Source organism: Stenella coeruleoalba, assembly GCF_951394435.1.
Source record: "Stenella coeruleoalba genome assembly, chromosome: 11".
Taxonomy (NCBI): Eukaryota; Metazoa; Chordata; class Mammalia; order Artiodactyla; family Delphinidae; genus Stenella; species Stenella coeruleoalba.
In genome coordinates, this window is record NC_137157.1 from 21,520,820 (window position 1) to 21,541,136 (window position 20,317).

General features: G+C 37.0%; 1 protein-coding gene across 9 annotated transcripts in view; it reads left to right on the forward strand.

Moving 5' to 3' along the window:
- Window positions 1-339: 339 nt before the first annotated feature.
- The window catches only part of ANKS1B (ankyrin repeat and sterile alpha motif domain containing 1B), a gene marked incomplete at its 5' end in the record, with an annotated part of 1,156,737 nt that continues 1,136,759 nt past the window's right edge, over window positions 340-20,317 (forward strand). For all 9 annotated transcript variants that reach the window (XR_013830584.1, XM_079937794.1, XM_079937795.1 and 6 more), the window contains one exon: window positions 340-473. Coding sequence is in view for 8 of the 9 variants with exons in the window: in XM_079937794.1 (XP_079793920.1) it covers window positions 340-473 (134 nt within the window). The remainder of the gene's footprint in view (window positions 474-20,317) is intronic.

Here is a 20,317-nt window from a genome sequence, read left to right on the forward strand (position 1 = left end):
CCGCTCCTCAAAAGCACCCCCGGTCCCCACCCCCTCACGCCCCACCCGCGGGAACCAGGCCTCGGGAATTCAGGGGAGTGGCTGTGAGGGCGCGTCGCGGCTCCCAGCTCGGCCAGACCCTCTTCCAAGACATGGTCTGATTCTCATTGTGAAAGCTGCGCCCCGAAGAGGAGCGGAGAGTGGTGTCCCCGGCTGGGGGCTGCACGCATCTCCCGGTGCTGAAGCTCTGGCATTATCTTAGTGTGGGGCGGGGAGGGCCCTGGATTTGGGGCCAGTGGGGGTGGGCGGGGAGGAAGACCCGAAGGGGAAAGGACTCTGTGAGGGAGTCGGTGAGAGACTATGGGGAAGGACCAGGAGCTGTTGGAAGCTGCTCGCACTGGAAATGTGGCTCTGGTGGAGAAACTCCTGTCTGGCAGGAAAGGAGGGATCCTGGGCGGTGGATCCGGACCCCTGCCCCTGTCTAATCTGCTAAGGTAAGGACTGGAGCCGGCTCCGGGTCTGCACACCTCGTTGTGCATCGTGATGGTTACGTCCTGCGCCTCATGGTTATTGCACCTGGTGGCTGCCAGCGATTCATTCTTAAATTAGGTAGGAAAACAGAATGTGTGTATGGAGAGGAGGCATGAACCTCCCAGTCAGATTGATGCCTTAGATTCTTTGAGTAATTTTAAGATAGCCTTCCATCAATGCGTCGGTAGCTACTTTTCTCTGAGCTGTGGTGCAGAACTTACACATGTACTAGTGTTGCTGGAAGAATTTCTGCGTTTCACCCTCTTTACATCAGTGTTTATTATATATTTTCTGCTTCGAACCCGGCCTTTTTTTTTTTTTTTTTTTGTCTACTTAAATGAAATTGGCAAAGAAGTATTGCGTGCGTGCAATTATCCTGCAAAAGCCACAGCCTTTGGTTGCTGCTACCCTTCCCTTGCAGAAGGCATTTGCTGTTCTGTGGGATATGATCCCACAAAATGAAGAAAGTGAACCTTCTGATGAGATGTCATCAGTACAGGGTGTGTGTAAAACTTGATGAGGCAGGTTAGGCAGCCCCAGCAGTACTTTCAGCCACCTGGACATGGCTGAGTGAAACTTGGTTATTATATCTCAGGATGAAGGATGCCAGGTCGGGATTGGGAAAGTGTATATGGAATATAGTAGAGGCCTTTTAATGGGAAGGTGTTCCAGGTGAGACTAATATTGCTTGGAGAATCTTTCTAAGATGACATTTAAAAAAATGTCAAGGTCTTTATTCAGCAGGCAGTACCTTGGAAATAGCAGTGTTGATTTGCATGTTTGAAAAAACAATTAACTTAAAAGTTGAATTGATGGGCAAATGAAATCAGTTGTGAGGCAGGAAGCCTGCAGAATATTCACTAGATAAAATTCAAGGAAAGCTATTTAGTTTTTAAAATCATGGCTATTCAGTTTACCCTGGATATTTTTGGAGGCATCAATCATCATTCATATCTTTACCCTAAAACATCTCTTAGACAGCTCAGCTGTACTTTAAAAAATTTTATAAGCTCAAGTGATTTTCTTGGTTTTTAAAAACTGTTTCTTGCTACTCTTGACAGGTGCTTAATACAAACTTTTGGGTGATGACATTGTGTTCTTTACACAAGTTTTCATATGTTGTGGTGGTCAGATAAAGCAGTTATTTACAGTCCTGGCCAATAGAGTAAATGAGAATATTTCTATTACAGTGTAATGACTTTAGTTGGAAAATAGTTGATAGGATTTTAGAAAACTCCAAGTGATCATCTATACTTGTTGACAGTGACATTTTATTGGAATGACAGTTCACTTCAGAACAATGAATATTTATGGGACATTTTTTTCATTAAGTCTTAGAAGTGATGACTCTTGTGTGTACTCCCTTGTTGAGTAATTTTCACTTTCAATCAGAAGTAGATGGCACTTTTCATTTTTTCTACATCCTGTAGAACCTTGACTCATTTTATTATCTGGACTGTTGCCATGTCACTGTTTTAATTTTTCAAAATAGCTCAGCTCTCTGTAACTCCATCAGGGATTTTGAATCTAATAATGCCAGCCCTTCCAGATTGCTCTCTTTAGGAGATATGAGGGAAAGGAGATGTAAGGTGAAGGACTGAGTTTGGATGTCATTGCTGTTGTGAGTATGTATGTCTTCTACAAAGACTGGCCAAAGAGCTAAATCACATCCTCCAAAAAATTTTTTACAAGTATCAAATTGAAATATGTTTTTAAAACATGTACTTCAAATTTCTTTGTATATTTCTCATTTGGCTCTATACTTTGGACAAAGAATAGAGTATCATTTATCATTTCTAATTTTACTGATGATACAAATAAGGGTCAAAAGAAAGTTAAGTACTTCTGGTTTTCAACTGTGGCACGTAAAGAGCTTAGAAGTCATAACAAAAAATCACAATTAGACAATGTGTAATATTTCAGATTATAGCTCTAGTAATTGCCCTTAGTCACAGGTAGTGTATACAGAAGCAGTTTATTTGGCTATAGTTTTAAATTGCAGGTAAAATAAGTATGTTCGCCAGTGGGCCATATCAGAGATAAAAATAATTATGGCTAGAAACCTGTATCCTAAAAGAGGTTTCTAAAAATAATCAATTTCTTTGGAAAAACACTAAAGAATTCTTTGAGAACAGTGAGAATTTTGGTTACTTTCATTGAGCTAAATGGTGTTTTAAAAAGCTTATCTTTGTGTTAGAACTTAAAGGTAAACATCTTTTAAATACCTTCTCAGTTGTGCCATTTAAAAAAAGAATAGATGTCAGATTTTAGGAATAGAATAGCAACTATTTAATGTTGGTAAACATAAATAAAACACCAAAATTTTGACCCCAATGTACTTCTTGAATGAGAGGTTTTCTCTTTTGCTGGTTTTGTCAGAGGTAGCAATAGTAGCTCTACAATGAGAACGCACATAGAAAACAAAACAAAACAAAACAAAAAACCTAAAAAAAGTGTGTTCATTAGAGTAGTTTGAACCAAGCTGTAAAACATCAAAATCAAAACCAATAACCTTTAAACTTGCATTTATCTATCTCATACTGAATAAATAACTAAAACAGTGCCTTTGAAGAAAATGAGAATTGAAATTATATTCTTTTGGTGATCCTTTGCATAAAATGAAATTCCTAAGAAGGCACATTTTATTTAGTTGTCACTTTATTTCACAAATGATTGTCATCAAAAGTTTATTTACAGGATAATAGGTAATTATCCCTTTTCCTTCAAACATAATGGCACTTCAAAATTTTAAACTATTTTGGAATGAATTGTGGAATAGGTTTGGTACTCCCCTGTCCTACTTTATTACTTGTGTTGGGTAGTAATAGGGTCGGAACCTGTGCTAAATGCGTGTGTCATCTCATTCAATTCTTGTATCAAACTTAAGATGTTGGTCCTCATTTCTTAGATGAAGGACTAAAGAGATAGGAAGATTAAGAACTTGCCTAAGGTCACATAATTAGTAATGGCAAAGATTTTAAGTTCTGTGATTCAGATTTGCCTTACTGCGTCTTAAGTCTTACTCACTGAATCTGTTTTATTTGCAAAAGTTTAAGGTACATGGTCAGTTAGATAGTCTAATCTGAACACTTTTTTGCTATGAATAATAATTTAATTTAAAAATCCTTAAATTTTTTTTTTTTTTGCTTAAAAAAACCCCCAAAACAACTTGTAACTGCCCTTTGAGGGATCAGTAGATAAAGACTTTTCTGAAGATGCTTTTGATCACATATTACCTACTAAGTGAGCAGTAACTGTATGATGGGGAGTCAGGTATGTTTGGGTGACACTGTGGGTTTTAGCAGTAGTAAAAATGACCTTGAATAAATATAAATATGTTTCTAAGCCTCACTGTGCTCTTCTATGAAGTGGAAATAGTAATAATACCTATCATATAGGGCTGTTGTAAGGATTAAATGAGGTATAAAGAAATTAATGCACATTGGTATTCATCATTGTGCCGTTATTTCTCACACAGCTTTAAAGCACTTGACTTTATTTCTTCTTCTTTTTCATTTTAGAAAGCTCTAATTTATTAGTAAACCTTCCCTTCCCTTCCACTGAGCTGAAATCTTCCTTTCTTGAACTGCTGCATTTTGTTTTTAGTTTTAAATTTTGGAGCTTTCCAGAATAAATTTAATCTCAACTTCTATGTAACAATGCTTCAACAATTTTAAGGTCTTTATTGCCACCTCTTCCTACTTTCATTATCAAGACTAAATATCTCCATTTCCTTACCATTTTGTTGACTGTCTGTCTTAGGCCTTAATTACTAAGGGTTTGGCATTACATTATACTAGGAGTAAATTTCTGTAGTAAGTTTTCCATTAGAATCACAGAACCTTAAAATAGAAAGGGGCCTTTTCATCCAACTTCTTACTTAGAGAATTTACCTCTAGCATCCTTTACCAGTTATTCCAGTTCTGTTAAACCCTGCAATGGCTAGATCCATCCATTCCATTTTTGACAGCTCTAATAATTAAAAAAATTCATCTTTTATTGAGCTGAAATTCACCTCCCTGTAATTTCCAGCAGTTGGTACTAGTTTGGCTTTATGAGTCAATACAAAGTAGCCAGGGCAGTTCTTTAGCTAATATTTAGCTATATTGTTTTCTTATAAATCTTTTTTTTTCCCCAAGATTTTAACAGCCTGTTGTCATGTGACAATAGAGCATAGGTGGTAAAAACTTACATTTTTATACTTTTCACTACCCTCTTTTTCTTCTTTCATATTCTCAAATTTTTCAATGACTCTCTTCAAATGTGGTGACCAGAAATGAACAAAATGCACTAGGTGTCATTTGACCAGTGTAGAATATACTGGGATATTTGAATTAAAAAAAACAGCATTTGTAGTATGATCCTTTTCTTTAACAAAGAATAAGTGTGTGTGAACATTTATACTGTACCTTAAGAAGTCTGGAATGATAAACACCAAAATGTAAATAGTATTCTTTGTTGAATGGTGGAATTGTGGGTGATCTTTACTTATTTAGGCTTATCTGCATTTTCCAATATTCTACAGCGAACATGTATTGTGTAATGAAAACCTCTAAAGAACCTCTCTTCAGGTTGGTATAAATTTAAAAATGGCAATCTTTATGCTTGGTCTTCCTACTAACATCGAAGCCACTTAACAGAACTATTAGCCAGCTGTTTCTCTCCAATATATCTGTTTGAATATTATGAGGTATTTTATCCATTGCCTTTCTATATTCACATTATGTTCTGTTTGTCATTCCTTTGATCTACCCCTGTAGTAGTAAGTCTATAAATTCCAGGAAAATTAGGCTACTTTGTTATAGCTTGTTTCTGATGGCGAACCATTGATGATGCCTAGTATTGTGCAAATTCCTTCTACCCCCTTGCTTCTAATTCTTTTGGGTCTGGATACTTAGATTCATTTAAAGCATCAGTGTCTCTTATGATCTCTGTCTTTTTGGAGCTTCAGTAATCTCCTAGCATTATTTGTTTATCCTTTCTGGTTTGAAAATGATTCTCACTAGGGATAAGAGCAAAGTAGAAGTTGGGAAGAATCAGATTCTTGGTGTTGTTAGATGTCTTAGGAAATTCTCTTGTGGTCTAAAACAATCCACAGTTTTACTTTGTGAGGGATTGAAGTTACATTAGCTGTCATAGCAGTGAACTTCTATTACTTCCCTCCTTTTTTCCAAACTTAGCTGGAAAGGACATTAGCCTTTTTCTAGGGCAAGTGTACAAGTTCACTTTTGTGTTTGTTTTCAGTTTGACCTCTCGCCACCCTCTTTCATCCTTAAAAAAATCTGAGCTCATCAGAGCTCATTAGAGTACTCAAATTGAGTTGCTTCCCTCCTTTTCTTCCTTCATATTATATGTGAAATTTCATTTTATTTAACATATCTTTCATGAGACAGCTGCAGAGCTTTTTAAAATCTCTCTTTGGCATAACTACCTTTTAATCTAAACAAGAATAATTCCCATTTAAACTGTGTTAAATTATTTCTTTTTCAGTCTAGATTAAGAATTATTTGTACTTTGATAAAGCAGTAAAAAGTTTGTTAATACCTCAAATTTACTTGATTTTCTTAATGCCTCAAAGAGTCGAATACTATGTAAAGTGTATTTAGTAAATTCTTGTTGAACATAACGAATCCAGTTCAAAAGACTCCCATGTGAAGAAGTATATCAGTAAGAACTGAGGAAAAAATAATCTTCTTGTTATCAAAGGTATATAAACCAGAGAGCTTATAAATTTTTCAGATTCAGGATTCAGTTCATGAAGTTTTTGGTGATGGATACAAGGAGATAAGAGGCAACTTGGAAGTACTGCAATTTTCACAACTACTTGGGCAATTGTGGTTATTGGGACTCTGATATAAGGTACTCATTTCCAGGGAAACTGTGTATTAGTTAAATGCAATAAATCACAAATAGAGCAGTTAAACTGCATGGAAATGTTATATCTATAAAAATAGTCAAGTTGCAAGTGGGTTATCTATTTTAGATAGTAATGGTGTTTGAAGTGGTGATTGCACCATTATGTTCAGGGAGCTGTGTCTGCCAGAGTGAACAGTGCCAGCTGCGTGATGGGGAGTGAGGAGAGAATTTTGGTGTTGACCTCTTTCTCAACTAAAGGGTTTTCAGCTCCCTCTTCAAAACTGTGAGGCTGATGTATAGCAGGGAATTAGGACAACCAGTTGGTGACTACTCAACCTGTCCGTTTTTACATTGCCCAATTCCTAGTGCATCTCAGTGGTTTCTTACAGCTGCAGATGAGTGAAGTATGTCTTCACTGACATGAATGCAGAAACTTACAGTATTCAGTAGTGTGCCTACTGACCTTACCAATTTAAACTCTCGGGTGACAGTAAACACAATTTGATTAGTTCAGTTGTATACTGAAATAATTTACTTAATTATGCATTTGAGGTAATTTTGGAAAATTCTTTCAAAGAGCCTATTTTAGAACATTTTCCTGAGTATTTAACTAGAAATGGAAGCTGACTCTAATTCAAATCATGGGTTAGAAAAGATTAATTTCAACCTACAGAACCTGAAGCTATTTAACATTTAATGCATTTCAGTGTGTCTTTGGTTTCCATTTTGAACATATTGCAGCATGGTTTTAATTAATTAAAATATGGTGAGTTTTGGTTATTCATTATATGTTGATATGAGAGATTATCTTACATTTGAAAAAGCAGGAATTTACACAGAAGACTCATCTGTGTGCCAGTTCTTTCTCTAGTTTGTGATGACATGGTCATGTAAACCATATGGCAGCCAGAGGCACAATGCCAGTTGACAGCCCATTGCATTTTTTTGTGTAACACAGATCTAAGAACTCTTCTTAGAGTCCGATTTTCTTCTTTTGTGTCAGTAGGACAGCGGGTGAATTCTACATTTGTGTTAAACCTGGGTGAGGCTTGCAAGTGTGTGGTTTTTTGAGGGTGAATCAAAATATATGTTCAAAGGATAAATTTTGTTTTCCTCATTTCCTTCTACTGTAATCTCCAAAGTTCACCTCTGAGAATGTTTCTTATATATAGTGCTTTATTATTTAACAGCATATCTTTATGAATCTGTCTATAAAATGAATTTTGATTCAGTTGTGCTGTAGAATTATTTGGGTTCTATTGTGTTGTGAGAGCAGCTTTATTTAAAGTGATATTACTTCTAGTTAAGTGAGCTGAAACAATTGGCCTAAACTTGTTGCCCTTAAATTGCATCATCTCTTGACTGATGGTTGTGGGCATAAACAGCCAACCTCATTTTTTGCTGCCTGCTTGATATTTCTGTTCCCTGTACCCCATTTCCTCTAATCCTTCCTGCTCAAATTTCTTTTTCTAGAAAGAAAGTCTCTTCTCCATTCTAATTAGTACAGGTTCAACCTGCCTCTAGTTCTTGTGCCAACTGTCCCTCTCAAGAGTAGCAGATTTTGTGTGAGGAGTAGAGTTGGGGTGGGCTGTGTATAGTGACAAGTAGATTAAGAAGAACAAAAATTGTGGAGTTTACAGAGTTTGCTTTCATCATCTCTAGTTTCCTGCATCTCTCAATGTTAATTTCTCCTCACATGTCATGGACTCAGTGCCCTTGTGCCTTTCCTAACCTTACCCCACCACCAACAATTATTTGTGGGTGCTGACAATTCATACTGAAGTATGATTGACTGGTAAAGGTTTTTAGGAAGAGGAAGCTCTTTTAGTATTTTCATTTAAAGAGGAAACAACATTTAGGCCAAAATACTAAAGCTTTGGAACTCTAATGGCAGAGTTGATGGAGTGGATTATTCAGATTTGCAAGAGTGGGTTGGATAAAGGTGGTCATTTATCCTTTCTTCTTACAAGGCTGGTGCTGTAGAAGGGGAAAGGGATTTGATTGGAGACAAGAGAAATAGGATAGCATAGGGCTGGTGCTGGAAAATCCTTTTTTTTTTTTTTTTGCTACTTAATTAGTCCCTAGAACTTTTTATTGGATATCTGTTATATACTGATCTTAGGTATCAGCATATGGTATATATTTTGCCTATTTCCAGAAATTATTCCTAAGATGTTTTTATTTATTATTACAAAGATATAGAATTGTATAAGAGCTTTAATATCTAATGTGGTTTTAGATTCAAATTCTTCCACATCCATTTTCTTGTTATTAAAAAAATTCATGTTGTAAGTTTACTCAATATGTAGGTTTTTTGATAAACCCATGTTTCACTACTGGGGAGGTGTTTGAAGTTCTGTCCCCTGGATCCCAATTAGCATTCTTCCACACTAAAGTTTTCTTTTCTTTTTTTCTCCCCCCCCCAAATAAGTATTTAGCCACTTTGAATCCTTGTTTGATACCTCTAGTTACTAATCTGCATTTGAAATGTTTCATGTAGCATATAAATATGCTAAATTTAGTATCTTATGTTTTGAATATACTAAAAAACTGCTGTATTTACTTAGAGAATTATCCCTGTTTTCTATAGATATTTTACTTCTAGTATGGAGGCATGGGAGTGAGTGGGAGTTTGTGGGGAGCTGCAGGAATTATGCAGAGATGTTCTTTGGCATGGTAAACTACATGATGGTGGAGTAGCAACAGAGTTGCTTCCTGTTGGCTTGCTTTGGCCAGTGACCACAGTGGTCTGTTACTCTGAATTTCATAGAAACTTTGGAGACATAATGGAGAAGGTGAAGAATTACAAACAAGTACCTGTAGAATAATGGGAGAATATTTAACAAAGAGTTAATACAGTGTGATATGTGCTGTAATGGGAGTCTCAAACAATGCTACAGGAATGCCAGCAGCAAGGAGGAGATACCTTTAGTCTGTTTGGAGGAGTAGTCAGGGGAAACTTCAGAGAGGAGGTGATTCTTGAATCTTGTTGAATGAGTAGGAGTTTGTCAGGTTGACAATTTGCAGGAAGGGTGTTTTAGGGAAAAGGAACAGTATATTTAATAATTGTGTGTGAAAATGTAGAATATATATAATACGGGGTATTAGAAGTAGTTTGTTATAGAGCATGGATATGAGGTAAGTCTGGAGATTGAAGTACTTGTGTGCTGCCCTTAGGAGTTTGAATTTTAATCTGAAGGCCATGGAGATCCATTGACTTTTTGTTTCAAATTTTGATATGTTACTTATTCATTTATGATAATAGCATGACTGTGTTTCAGAAAATTGAGTAGAAGAGTAAAAATCATTCCAATCCTATTGCTAAAATAACTTTTTCCTATGTTTAATGTAGTTGCTGTTAGATAGAGCATACAGTTTGAATCCTGAATTTTTTGCTTAGTAATATATCAAACTTCTTCAGTGTTATTCCAAAGTCTTCATAATCATATTTTTAATCACACCATAGTATTTCATTTAATGCAGAATTTTCATAGACCTCTTCCATCAGAATCACTCCTGGTTGTTTGTTAAAAATATGCATTTCCTATTCCCATCTCAGACTTACTAGGTCAGAATTTTGGGGTATAAGGTCTGGGAATATGCACTTTACGAGCTTCCCTAGTTTAATTGCTGTGTACTCTGTGAAGTGTGAGAACCACTGATCTGGTGATATATACCATTACTTAAACATTCCCTTAATACTCGATACTTGGATATTTTAACTTACTTGTTATTATTATAAGTAATATTTTGATGAACATTGTTATACAAATCATCTTTTCCATAAAATTATATTCTTAATATACATTTCTAGAAGTGGAATTACTATTCTGAAAGGTATTTATTATTAACTCCATATTTATATATGGGGTAAAAGAGCAGAAAAATTGAATAACTTGCCCAAAGTTACAAAGCTAGTAAGTGACAGATCCAAGATTTAAATTCAGGTCTTTCTGATCCCAGAGATCTTTTTATTGTGCCATGTTGCTTCCTTGTTCCATAGGGACCAATGTATGTCCTTGGTTAAAATATGAAAATGCCAATATGATTCCACTATATAAATAGAAAGTACATTTTCTACAAAATTATATAGTAATGTATTTCAGATCTTGCATAGTTCTCATTATTTTTGCTTTTGCTCATCATACAGTTTCACATTATAGGCAGTATTTTGCTTTACATTTGTTTCTTTTTTTTATTTACCAAGTTTTTAAATTTTTAAAAATTTATTTTTATTTTTTTGGCTGTGCTGTGTGGCATGCGGGATCTTAGTTCCCCCACCAGGGATTGAACCCGCGACCCCTGCAGTGGAAGTGCGGAGTCTTAACCACTGGACCTCCAGGGAAGTCCTACATTCGTTTCTTGATGGCACATAAACAGTAAACTGAATTCAATGTTAAGTGAGTTAAAGATGTTTTAAAATATTTCTTTGTCAGTCATCATTTTCACCTTAAACAGGGTGGAATTGTTTTATCCAAAATTTCCTAGGCACTTGATGTTATATAACTTCTGTTGTCTTCAAAGGTGGTCTAATAACTTGTTAGATGGGTGTGATTCAGATGGGTGTGATTTATATCTCCTTATTTCTTCCCTCTTACAAAAGGAGGAAAATAAAGTGTTCACCATAGTCCTCACTTAATAAACTTTATAGTTTATCTCTTTCAAGCTGATAAATCTGAGCTCATAGTTCTTAACTGAGCTCATTAACAACTCAGGGACCTTATCAAATCTAGTGTTAGGCTGTGTAGAAAAACCAAGGAACCAAGGCAGTTAGGACCTTCACCTCCTCTTTCTGTGCACCTCTGTCCCTTTTCAGAGCCTTTCTTTCTGTCGTGGTTATGAGGCATTCTTTGGCTTCTTTTATCTGGAACTCAGAACTCTCATTCAGTTTTACCCTGTACCAAAAAAAGTTTCCTATATTACATTTTATTCCTTCATGCCTTAGATCTCCATTTTCAAAAACAGCAAATGGCATAGTAGAAAGAAGCAGCAAGATGTAATGGAAAAAGTCTGAATCTTGGGGTTGAATGAAAACTGCCATTGAATGGATTTTTGGCCCTTGGCAAGTTATTCCACTTCTTTGGGCTTCAATCTCCTTATTTATAAAGTAGAAATGATAATACCTGTCTTGTAGAGTTGTAAGAAGTAGAGATAATTTATATAAAGTACCTAGCACAGTGCCTGTCACATAGGAGGACTCAAATGCATGCTTCTGTTATGATTATTATTATTACTAGGACATTAATGGCTGTGCAAGGAATAATTGTATAGATTCAGAGTATCTTTATTTCAATGGGAACTCTGGGATATTTGCATTTTAATAGGTAACTTCTTTAAGGACATTGTCTTAGCCTAAATCGTTAATGGTATAGGCACCAAGACAGGCCATTGGGGATGATGATTTGTCCAGTCTTAGTGACTGCAGAGATAGGGATTACTTTTTCATGCCTACTTTTAGGAGTGGTTCTGGTCACCAGAGATTTAGCCTTTATTCTTATCTTCTACATTCCTCACAAAGCTAATTTGAACAGAAAGAAATTGTGTTCTGTTGGAGTTGTATCTGCTCTGCTATAATCCATGTGGTTAATGGGTTCCTAATAAGCCTATCATTAATATTTTCCTTATTTTTCTTTTTAAAGCATTATTAATTGACAAATATTTTGAGGGTGTGTACTGTGTATTTACCATGATGATGGTGCTTTGGAGGATAGAAAATAGACTTCTCTTCAGGCCCTTACAAAAACTGCACACATAGGATGATAGCTAACTATATAGTAGTGTCTAATTTTACTAGAGTCTGAGAGCTCATAAATTCAACTTTTTCTTTGGCTTAGTCCAGTGTCAACATTTGGCTCTCATCTTCCACTGCATACCAGTATATGATCTGAATCTGATCATAAATCAGGTTTAAGTAATTCTTTAACAGCTGAAGATAGAACTATATACTCTCAAATATTTTTCTTTAAAAAATTAAAAAAATAATCACATACTAGAGGAAAACCTGGAAGTACAAGGCAAATAACTGTTTCTTTTCCTGGACCATTTGAGAGTAAGTTGCCAACCTAATGTGCTAGCACCCCAGAATACCTTAGTTTGTATTTAGTTATTTCCTAAAGACAAGGATATTTCCCAATATAACTACAGTACATCCACTAAAATCAGGAAATAACCACCAGACCCCACTCAGGTTTTGACAGGTGTGCCAGTGGTGTGCATCATTGGGATCCAGTTCCGGATCACCCATTACATTTAGTTGTCATACCTCTTTAAACTTCTTTGGTATGCTACAGGTTCTCAGGCTTGCCTTGACTTTTATGACCTTGACACTTTTCAAAGACTATAGGCCAGTTATTTTGTAAAATGCCCCTCATTTGGGCTTTCCTGATGTTTTCTCATGCATTTTGGTAGGAATATCACAGAAGGGATGCTGTGTTCTATTCATTGCATCCTATCAGATGGCATGTGATTTTGATTTTGTCCTATTTCTGATGATGTTCTCTTTAATCACTTGCTTTTACTAGTGTCTGTCAGACTTCCCTATATACAATTACTCTTTTTCCATTTGTAAAAACTATTTTGTGGGGAAGTACATTTAAACTATGTGAGTATCCCATTCCTCATCAAACTTTCGCTTATTTATTTATTTGCGGTACGCGGGCCTCTCACTGCTGCGGCCTCTCCCGCCGCGGAGCGCAGTCTCCGGACGCGCAGGCTCAGCGGCCATGGCTCACGGGCCCAGCCGCTCCGCAGCACACGGGACCCTCCTGGACCAGGGCACGAACCCGTGTCCCCCGCATCGGCAGGCGGACTCCCAACCACTGTGCCACGAGGGAAGCCCTTCATTTATTTATTTATAGGCATACCTCAGAGGTACTGTGGGTTCAGTTCCAGATCACTACAATAAAGCAAGTCACATGAATTTTTTGGTTTCCCAATGCATATAAAAGTTATGTTTACACTATACTATACTATAGTCTATTAAATATGCAATAGCATTGTGTCTAAAAAACAAGGTACATACCTTAATAAAAAAATACTTTATTGTTAAAAATGCTAAACAACATCTGAGCCTTCAGTGACTTGTAATATTTTTTGCTGGTGGAGGGTCTTCCTTCGATGTTCATGACTGCTGACTGATCAGGGTGGTGGTTGCTGAAGGTTAGGATGGCTATGGCAACTTCTTAAAATAAGAAAATGAAGTTTGCCATCTCAATTGACTCTTCCTTTCACGAATGATTTCTGTACCATGTAATGCTATTTTGTATTTTACTCACAAAAGAGCTTCTTTCAGAACTAGAGTTAATCCTCTCAAAACCTGTTGCTGCTTTAGCAACTAAGTTTGTGTAATATTCTAAATCCTTTGTTGCTTCCATCTCAAGCAACTCCTTTCTTTGCCATTCCATAAGAAGCAATTTCTCATCTGTTCAAGGTCTATCATGAGATTGCAGCAATTCAGTCACATCTTCAGTTTCTACTTCCATCTTTAGTTCTCTTGCCATTTCCACCACATCTGCAGTTAATTCCCTACTAAAGTCTTGAACCCTTCAGTAATCCATAAGGGTTGGAATCAACTTCTTCCAAATTCCTGTTCCTGTTGATCTTTTAACTTCTTCCAATGAATCACGAATGTTCTTAATGGCATCCAGAAGGGTGAATCCTTTCCAGAAGGTTTTCAATTGACTTTGTCCAGATTCATCAGAGGAATCATTATCTGTGGCAGCTATAGCCTTATGAAATATGTTTTTTAAATAATGACTTGAAAGTTGAAATTACTCCTTGATCTGTGGACTGAAGAATGGGCATTGTGTTAGCAGGTGTGAAAATAATATTACTCTCATTGTACATCTCCATCATAGTTCTTAGGTGACCAGGTGCATTGTCATTGAGTAGTAATATTTGGAGAGGAATATTCTTTTCCTGAGCAATAGTGGGCTTAAAATATTCAGTAAACCATGTTGTAAACAGATATGCTGTCATCCAGTCTTGTTGCATTTATAGAGCATTGACAGAGTAGATATAGCATAAATCTTAAGGGCCCTAGGATTTTTTGGAATGGTAAATGAGCATTGGCTTCAATTTATTTTTATTTAATTAATTTTAAAAATTGAAGTATGGTTGATTTACAATTGGCTTAAATTTAAAGTCACCAGCTACCTTAGCTCCTAACAGGCTGACAGGAGAGTCAGGCTGTCCTTTGAAGCTTTGAAGCCAGATGTTGACTTCTCCTCTCCAGCTGTGAAAGTCTTAGAGGGAATTGTCTTCTAATGGAAGGCTGTTCTGTCTACATTTAAGAATCTGTTGTTTAGTGTAGCCACTTTCATTAGTTATTTTAGTTAGATCTTCTGGATAACTGGCTACAGCTTCTACATTAGCACTTTCTGCTTCATCTTGCACTTTTATGTGATGGAGATGGCCTCTTTCCTTAAACTTCATGAACCATCCTCTGCTGGCTTCAGACTTTTCTTCTGCAACTTTCTCACGTCTTTCTCAGGCTTCATTTGCTCTGGATTTGGTTTTGGCTTAAGGGAATGTTGTGGCTCATTTGATCTTCTATCCAGACCCCTAAAACTTTCTTATCAGTGATAAGGCTGTTTTGCTTTCTTATCATTTGTGTGTTCATTGGAGTGGAACTTTAAATTTCCTTCAAGAATTTTTTTTTGCATTCACAACTTGGCTAGCTGTTTGGTGCAAGATGCCTAGCTTTCAGCCTGTCTCAGCTTTAATTATTTATTTATTTTTTTTGCGGTACGCGGGCCTCTCACTGCTGTGGCCTCTCCCGTCGCAGAACACAGGCTCCGGACGCGCAGGCCCAGCGGCCACGGCCAACGGGCCCAGCCGCTCCGTGGCACGCGGGATCCTCCCGGACCGGGACACGAACCCGCGTCCCCTGCATTGGCAGGCTGACTCCCACCCACTGCGCCACCAGGGAGCCCCTGTCTCAGCTTTTGATGTATCTTCTTCACTAAGCTTAATCATTTCTAGCTTTTGATTTAAAGTAAGAGATGACTGAGTCTTCCTTTCACTTGAACACTTAGAGGCCATTGTAGGGTTATTCATTGGCCTAATTTCAGTATTGCTTTGTATCAGAATAGGGAACCCCGAGGAGAGGGAGAGAGACAGGAATGGCCAGTCAGTGAAGCAGTCAGGACACACACAACATTTACCTGTTAAGTTTGCTATCTTATATGGGCATGGTTCATGGCACCTCGAAACAATTTTTTTTTTAACATGTTTGTTGGAGTATAATTGCTTTACAATGGTGTGTTAGCTTCTGCTTTATGACATAGTGAATCAGCTATACATTTACATATATCCCCCATATCTCCTCCCTATTGCGTCTCCCTCCTCCCTATCCCACCCCTCTAGGTGGTCACAAAGCACCAAGCTGATCTCCCTGTGCTATGCGGCTACTTCCCACAAGCTGTTTTACATTTGGTAGTGTATATGTGTCCATGCCACTCTGTCACTTCGTCCCAGCTTACCCTTCCCCTCCCCATGTCCTCAAGTCCATTCTCTACGTCTGTGTCTTTATTCCTGTCCTGCCCTTAGGTTCTTCAGAACCATTTTTTTTTTAGATTCCATATATATGTGTTAGCATATGTTATTTTTCTCTTTCAGACTTACTTCACTCTGTATGCCTGTCTCTAGGTCCATCCACCTCACTACAAATAACTTAATTTTGTTTCTTTTTATGGCTGAGTAATATTCCATTGTATATATGTGCCACATCTTCTTTATCCATTCATCTGTTGATGGATACTTAGGTTGCTTCCATATCCTGGCTATTGTAAATAGAGCTGCAGTGAACATTGTGGTACATGACTCTTCTTCAATTATGGTTTTCTCAGGGTATATGCCCAGTAGTGGGATTGCTGGGTCCTATGGCAGTTCTATTTTTAGTTTGCTAAGGAACCTCCATACTGTTCTCCATAGTGGCTGTATCAGTTTACATTCCCACCAGCAGTGCAAGAGAGTCCACTTCTCCCCACACCCTCTCCAGCATTTATTGTTTGTAGATTTTTTGATGATGGCCATTCTAACTGCTGTGAGGTGATACCTCATTGTATTTTTTTTTTTTTTTTTTGGCGGTACGCGGGCCTCTCAATGTTGCGGCCTCTCCTGTTGCGGAGCACAGGCTCTGGACGTGCAGGCCCAGCAGCCATGGGTCACAGGCCCAGCTGCTCCGCGGCATGTGGGATCTTCCCGGACCAGGGCATGAACCCGTGTCCCCTGCATTGGCAGGTGGACTCTCAAGCACTGCGCCACCAGGGAAGCCCCTCATTGTAGTTTTGATTTGCATTTCTCTAATGATTAATGATGTTGAGCATCCTTTCATGTGTCTGTTGGAAATCTGTATATCTTGTTTGGAGAAATGTCTATTTAGGTCTTCTGGCCATTTTTGGATTGGGTTGTTTGTTTTTTTTGCTATTGAGCTGCATGAGCCGCTTGTAAATTTCAGCAATTAATCCTTTGTCAATTGCTTCATTTGCAAATATTTTCTCCCATTCTGAGGATTGTCTTTTCGTCTTGTTTATGGTTTACTTTGCTATGCGAAAGCTTTGCGTTTCATTAGGTCCCACTTGATTTTGTTTTTATTTCCCTTTCTCTAGAAGGTGGGTCAAAAAGGATCTTGCTGTGATTTATGTCATAAAGTGTTCTGCTTATGTTTTCCTCTAAGAGTTTTATAGTGTCTGGCCTTACATTTAGGTCTTTAATCCATTTTGAGTTTATTTTTGTGTATGGTGTTAGGGAGTGTTATAACTTCATTCTTTTACATGTAGCTGTCCAGTTTTCCCAGCACCACTTATTGAAGGGCTGTCTTTTCTTCTTTGTATATTCTTGCCTCCTTTATCAAAAATAAGGTGACCATAGGTGTGTGGGTTTATCTCTGGGCTTTCTATCCTGTTCCATTGATCTATATTTCTGTTTATGTGCCAGTACCATACTGTCTTGATTTCTGTAGCTCTGTAGTATAGTCCGAAGTCCAGGAGCCTGATTCCTCCAGCTCGGTTTTTCTTTCTAAAGATTGCTTTGGTTATTCGGGGTCTTTTGTGTTTCCATACAAATTGTGAAAATTTTTGTTCTAGTTCTGTGAAAAATGTCATTGGTAGTTTGATAGGGCTTGCATTGAATCTGCAGATTGCTGTGGGTAGTATAGTCATTTTCACAATGTTGATTCTTCCAATCCAGCACATGATATATCTCTCCATTTGTTTTTTTATCATCTTTAATTACTTTCATCAGTGTCTTACAGTTTTCTGCATACAGGTCTTTTATTTCCTTAGGTAGGTTCATTACTAGGTATTTTATTTTTTTTGTTGCAATGGTAAATGGAGTGTTTCCTTAATTTCTCTTTCAGATTTTTCATGATTAGTGTATAGGAATGCAAGAGATTTTTCTGCATTAGTTTGTATCCTGGTAGTTTACCAAATTCATTGATTAGCTCTACTAGTCTTCTGGTAGCATCTTCAGGATTCTCTATGTATAGTATCATGTCATCTGCAAACAGTGACAGCTTTACTTCTTCTTTTCTGATTTAGATTCCTTTTATTTCTTTTTCTTCTCTGATTGCTGTGGCTAAAACTTCCAAATCTATCTTGAATAATAGTGGTGAGAGTGGACAACCTTGTCTTGTTTCTGATCTTAGAGGAAATGGTTTCAGTTTTTAACCAGTGAGAACGATGTCAGCTGTGAGTTTGTCATATATGGCCTTTATTATGTTGAGGTAATTTTTCTCTATGCCTACTTTCTGGAGGGTTTTTATCATAAATGGTGTTGAATTTTGTCGAAAGCTTTGTCCGCATCTATTGAGACGATCATATGGTTTTTATTCTTCAATTTGTTAATATGGTGTGTCATGTTGATTGATTTGCATATATTGAAGAATCCTTGCATTCCTGGGATAAACCCCACTTGATCGTGGTGTATGATCCTTTTTATGTGCTGTTGGATTCTGTTTGCTAGTATATTGTTGAGGATTTTTGCATCTATGTTCATCAAGTGATATTGGCCTGTAGTTTTCTTTCTTTGTGACATCCTTGTCTGGTTTTGGTATCAGGGTGATGGTGGCCTTGTAGAGTGAGTTTGAGAGTGTTCCTCTGCTATGTTTTGAAAGAGTTTGAGAAGGATAGGTGTTAGCTCTTCTCTTAATGTTTGATAGAATTCACCTGTGAAGCCATCTGGTCCTAGGCTTCTGTTTGTTGGAAGATTTTTAATCACAGTCTCAATTTCCGTGCCTATGATTGGTCTGTTTATATTTTCTATTTCCTTCTGGTTCAGTCTTGGAAGGTTGTGCTTTTCTAAGAATTTCTCCATTTCTTCCAGGTTGTCCATTTTATTGTCATAGAGTTGCTTGTAGTAATCTCTCATGATCCTTTGTATTTCTGCAGTGTCAGTGGTTACTTCTCCTTTTTCATTTCTAATTCTACTGATTTGAGTCTTCTGATTTTTTCTTGATGAGTCTGGCTAATGGTTTATCAATTTTGTTTATCTTCTCAAAGAACCAGCTTTTAGTTTTATTGATGTTTGCTATTGTTTCTTTCATTTCTTTTTCATTTATTTCTGAGCTGATCTTTATGATTTCTCTCCTTCTGCTAACTTTGGGTTTTTTTTATTCTTCTTTCTCTAATTGCTTTAGGTGTAAGGTTCGGTTGTTTATTTGAGATGTTTCTTGTTTCTTAAGGTAGGATTGTATTCCTACCAACTTCCCTCTTAGAACTGCGTTTACTGTATCCCATAGGTTTTGGGTCATTGTGTTTTCATTGTCATTTGTTTCTAGGTATGTTTTGATTTCCTCTTTGATTTCTTTAGTGATCTCTTGGTTATTAAGTAGTGTATTGTTTAGCCTCCATGTGTTTCTATTTTTTACAGAATTTTCCCTGTAATTGATATCTAGTCTCATAGCGTTGTGGTCAGAAAAGGTACTTGATACAAATTCAATTTTCTTAAATTTACCAAGGCTTGATTTGTTACCCAAGATATGATCTATCTTGGAGAATGTTCCATGAGCACTTGAGAAGAAAGTATATTCTGTTGTTTTTGGATGGAATGTCCTATAAATATCAATTAGGTCTATCTTGTTTAATGAATCATTTAAAGCTTGTGTTTCCTTATTTATTTTCATTTTGGATGATCTGTCCATTGGTGAAAGTAGGGCGTTAAAGTCCCCTACTATGATTGTGTTACTGTCGATTTCCCCTTTTATGGCTGTTAGCATTTGCCTTATGTATTGAGGTGCTCCTATGTTGGGTGCATAAATATTTACAATTGTCATATCTTCTTCTTGGATTGATCTCTTGATTATTATGTAGTTTCTTTCTTTGTCTCTTGTAACTGTCTTCATTTTACAATCTGTTTTGTCTAATATGAGAAAATATCCAGCTTTCTACTCCAGCTTTCTTTTGATTTCCATTTGCATGGAATATCTTTTTCCATCCCCTCAGTTTCAGTATGTGTCCCTCGGTTGGAAGTGGGTCTCTTGTAGACAACGTATATGGGTCTTGTTTTTGTATCCATTCAGCCAGTCTGTGTCTTTTGGTTGGAGCATTTAATCCATTTACATTTAAGGTAATTGTCGATATGTATGTTCCTATTACCATTTTCTTAATTGATTTGGGTTTGTTATTGTAGGTCTTTTCCTTCTCTTGTGTTTCCTGCTTAGAGAAGTTCTCTTAGCATTTGTTGTAAATCTGGTTGGTGGTGCTGAATTCTCTCAGCTTTTGCTTCTCTGTAAAGGTTTTAATGTCTCTGTCAAATCTGAATGCGATCCTTGCTGTGTAGAGTAATCTTGGTTGTAGGTTTTTCCCTTTCATCACTTTAAATATGTCCTGCCACTCCCTTCTGGCTTGCAGAGTTTCTGCTGAAAGATCAGATATTAACCTTATGGGGATTCTCTTGTATGTTATTTGTTGTTTTGCCCTTGCTGCTTTTAATATATTTTCTTTGTATTTAA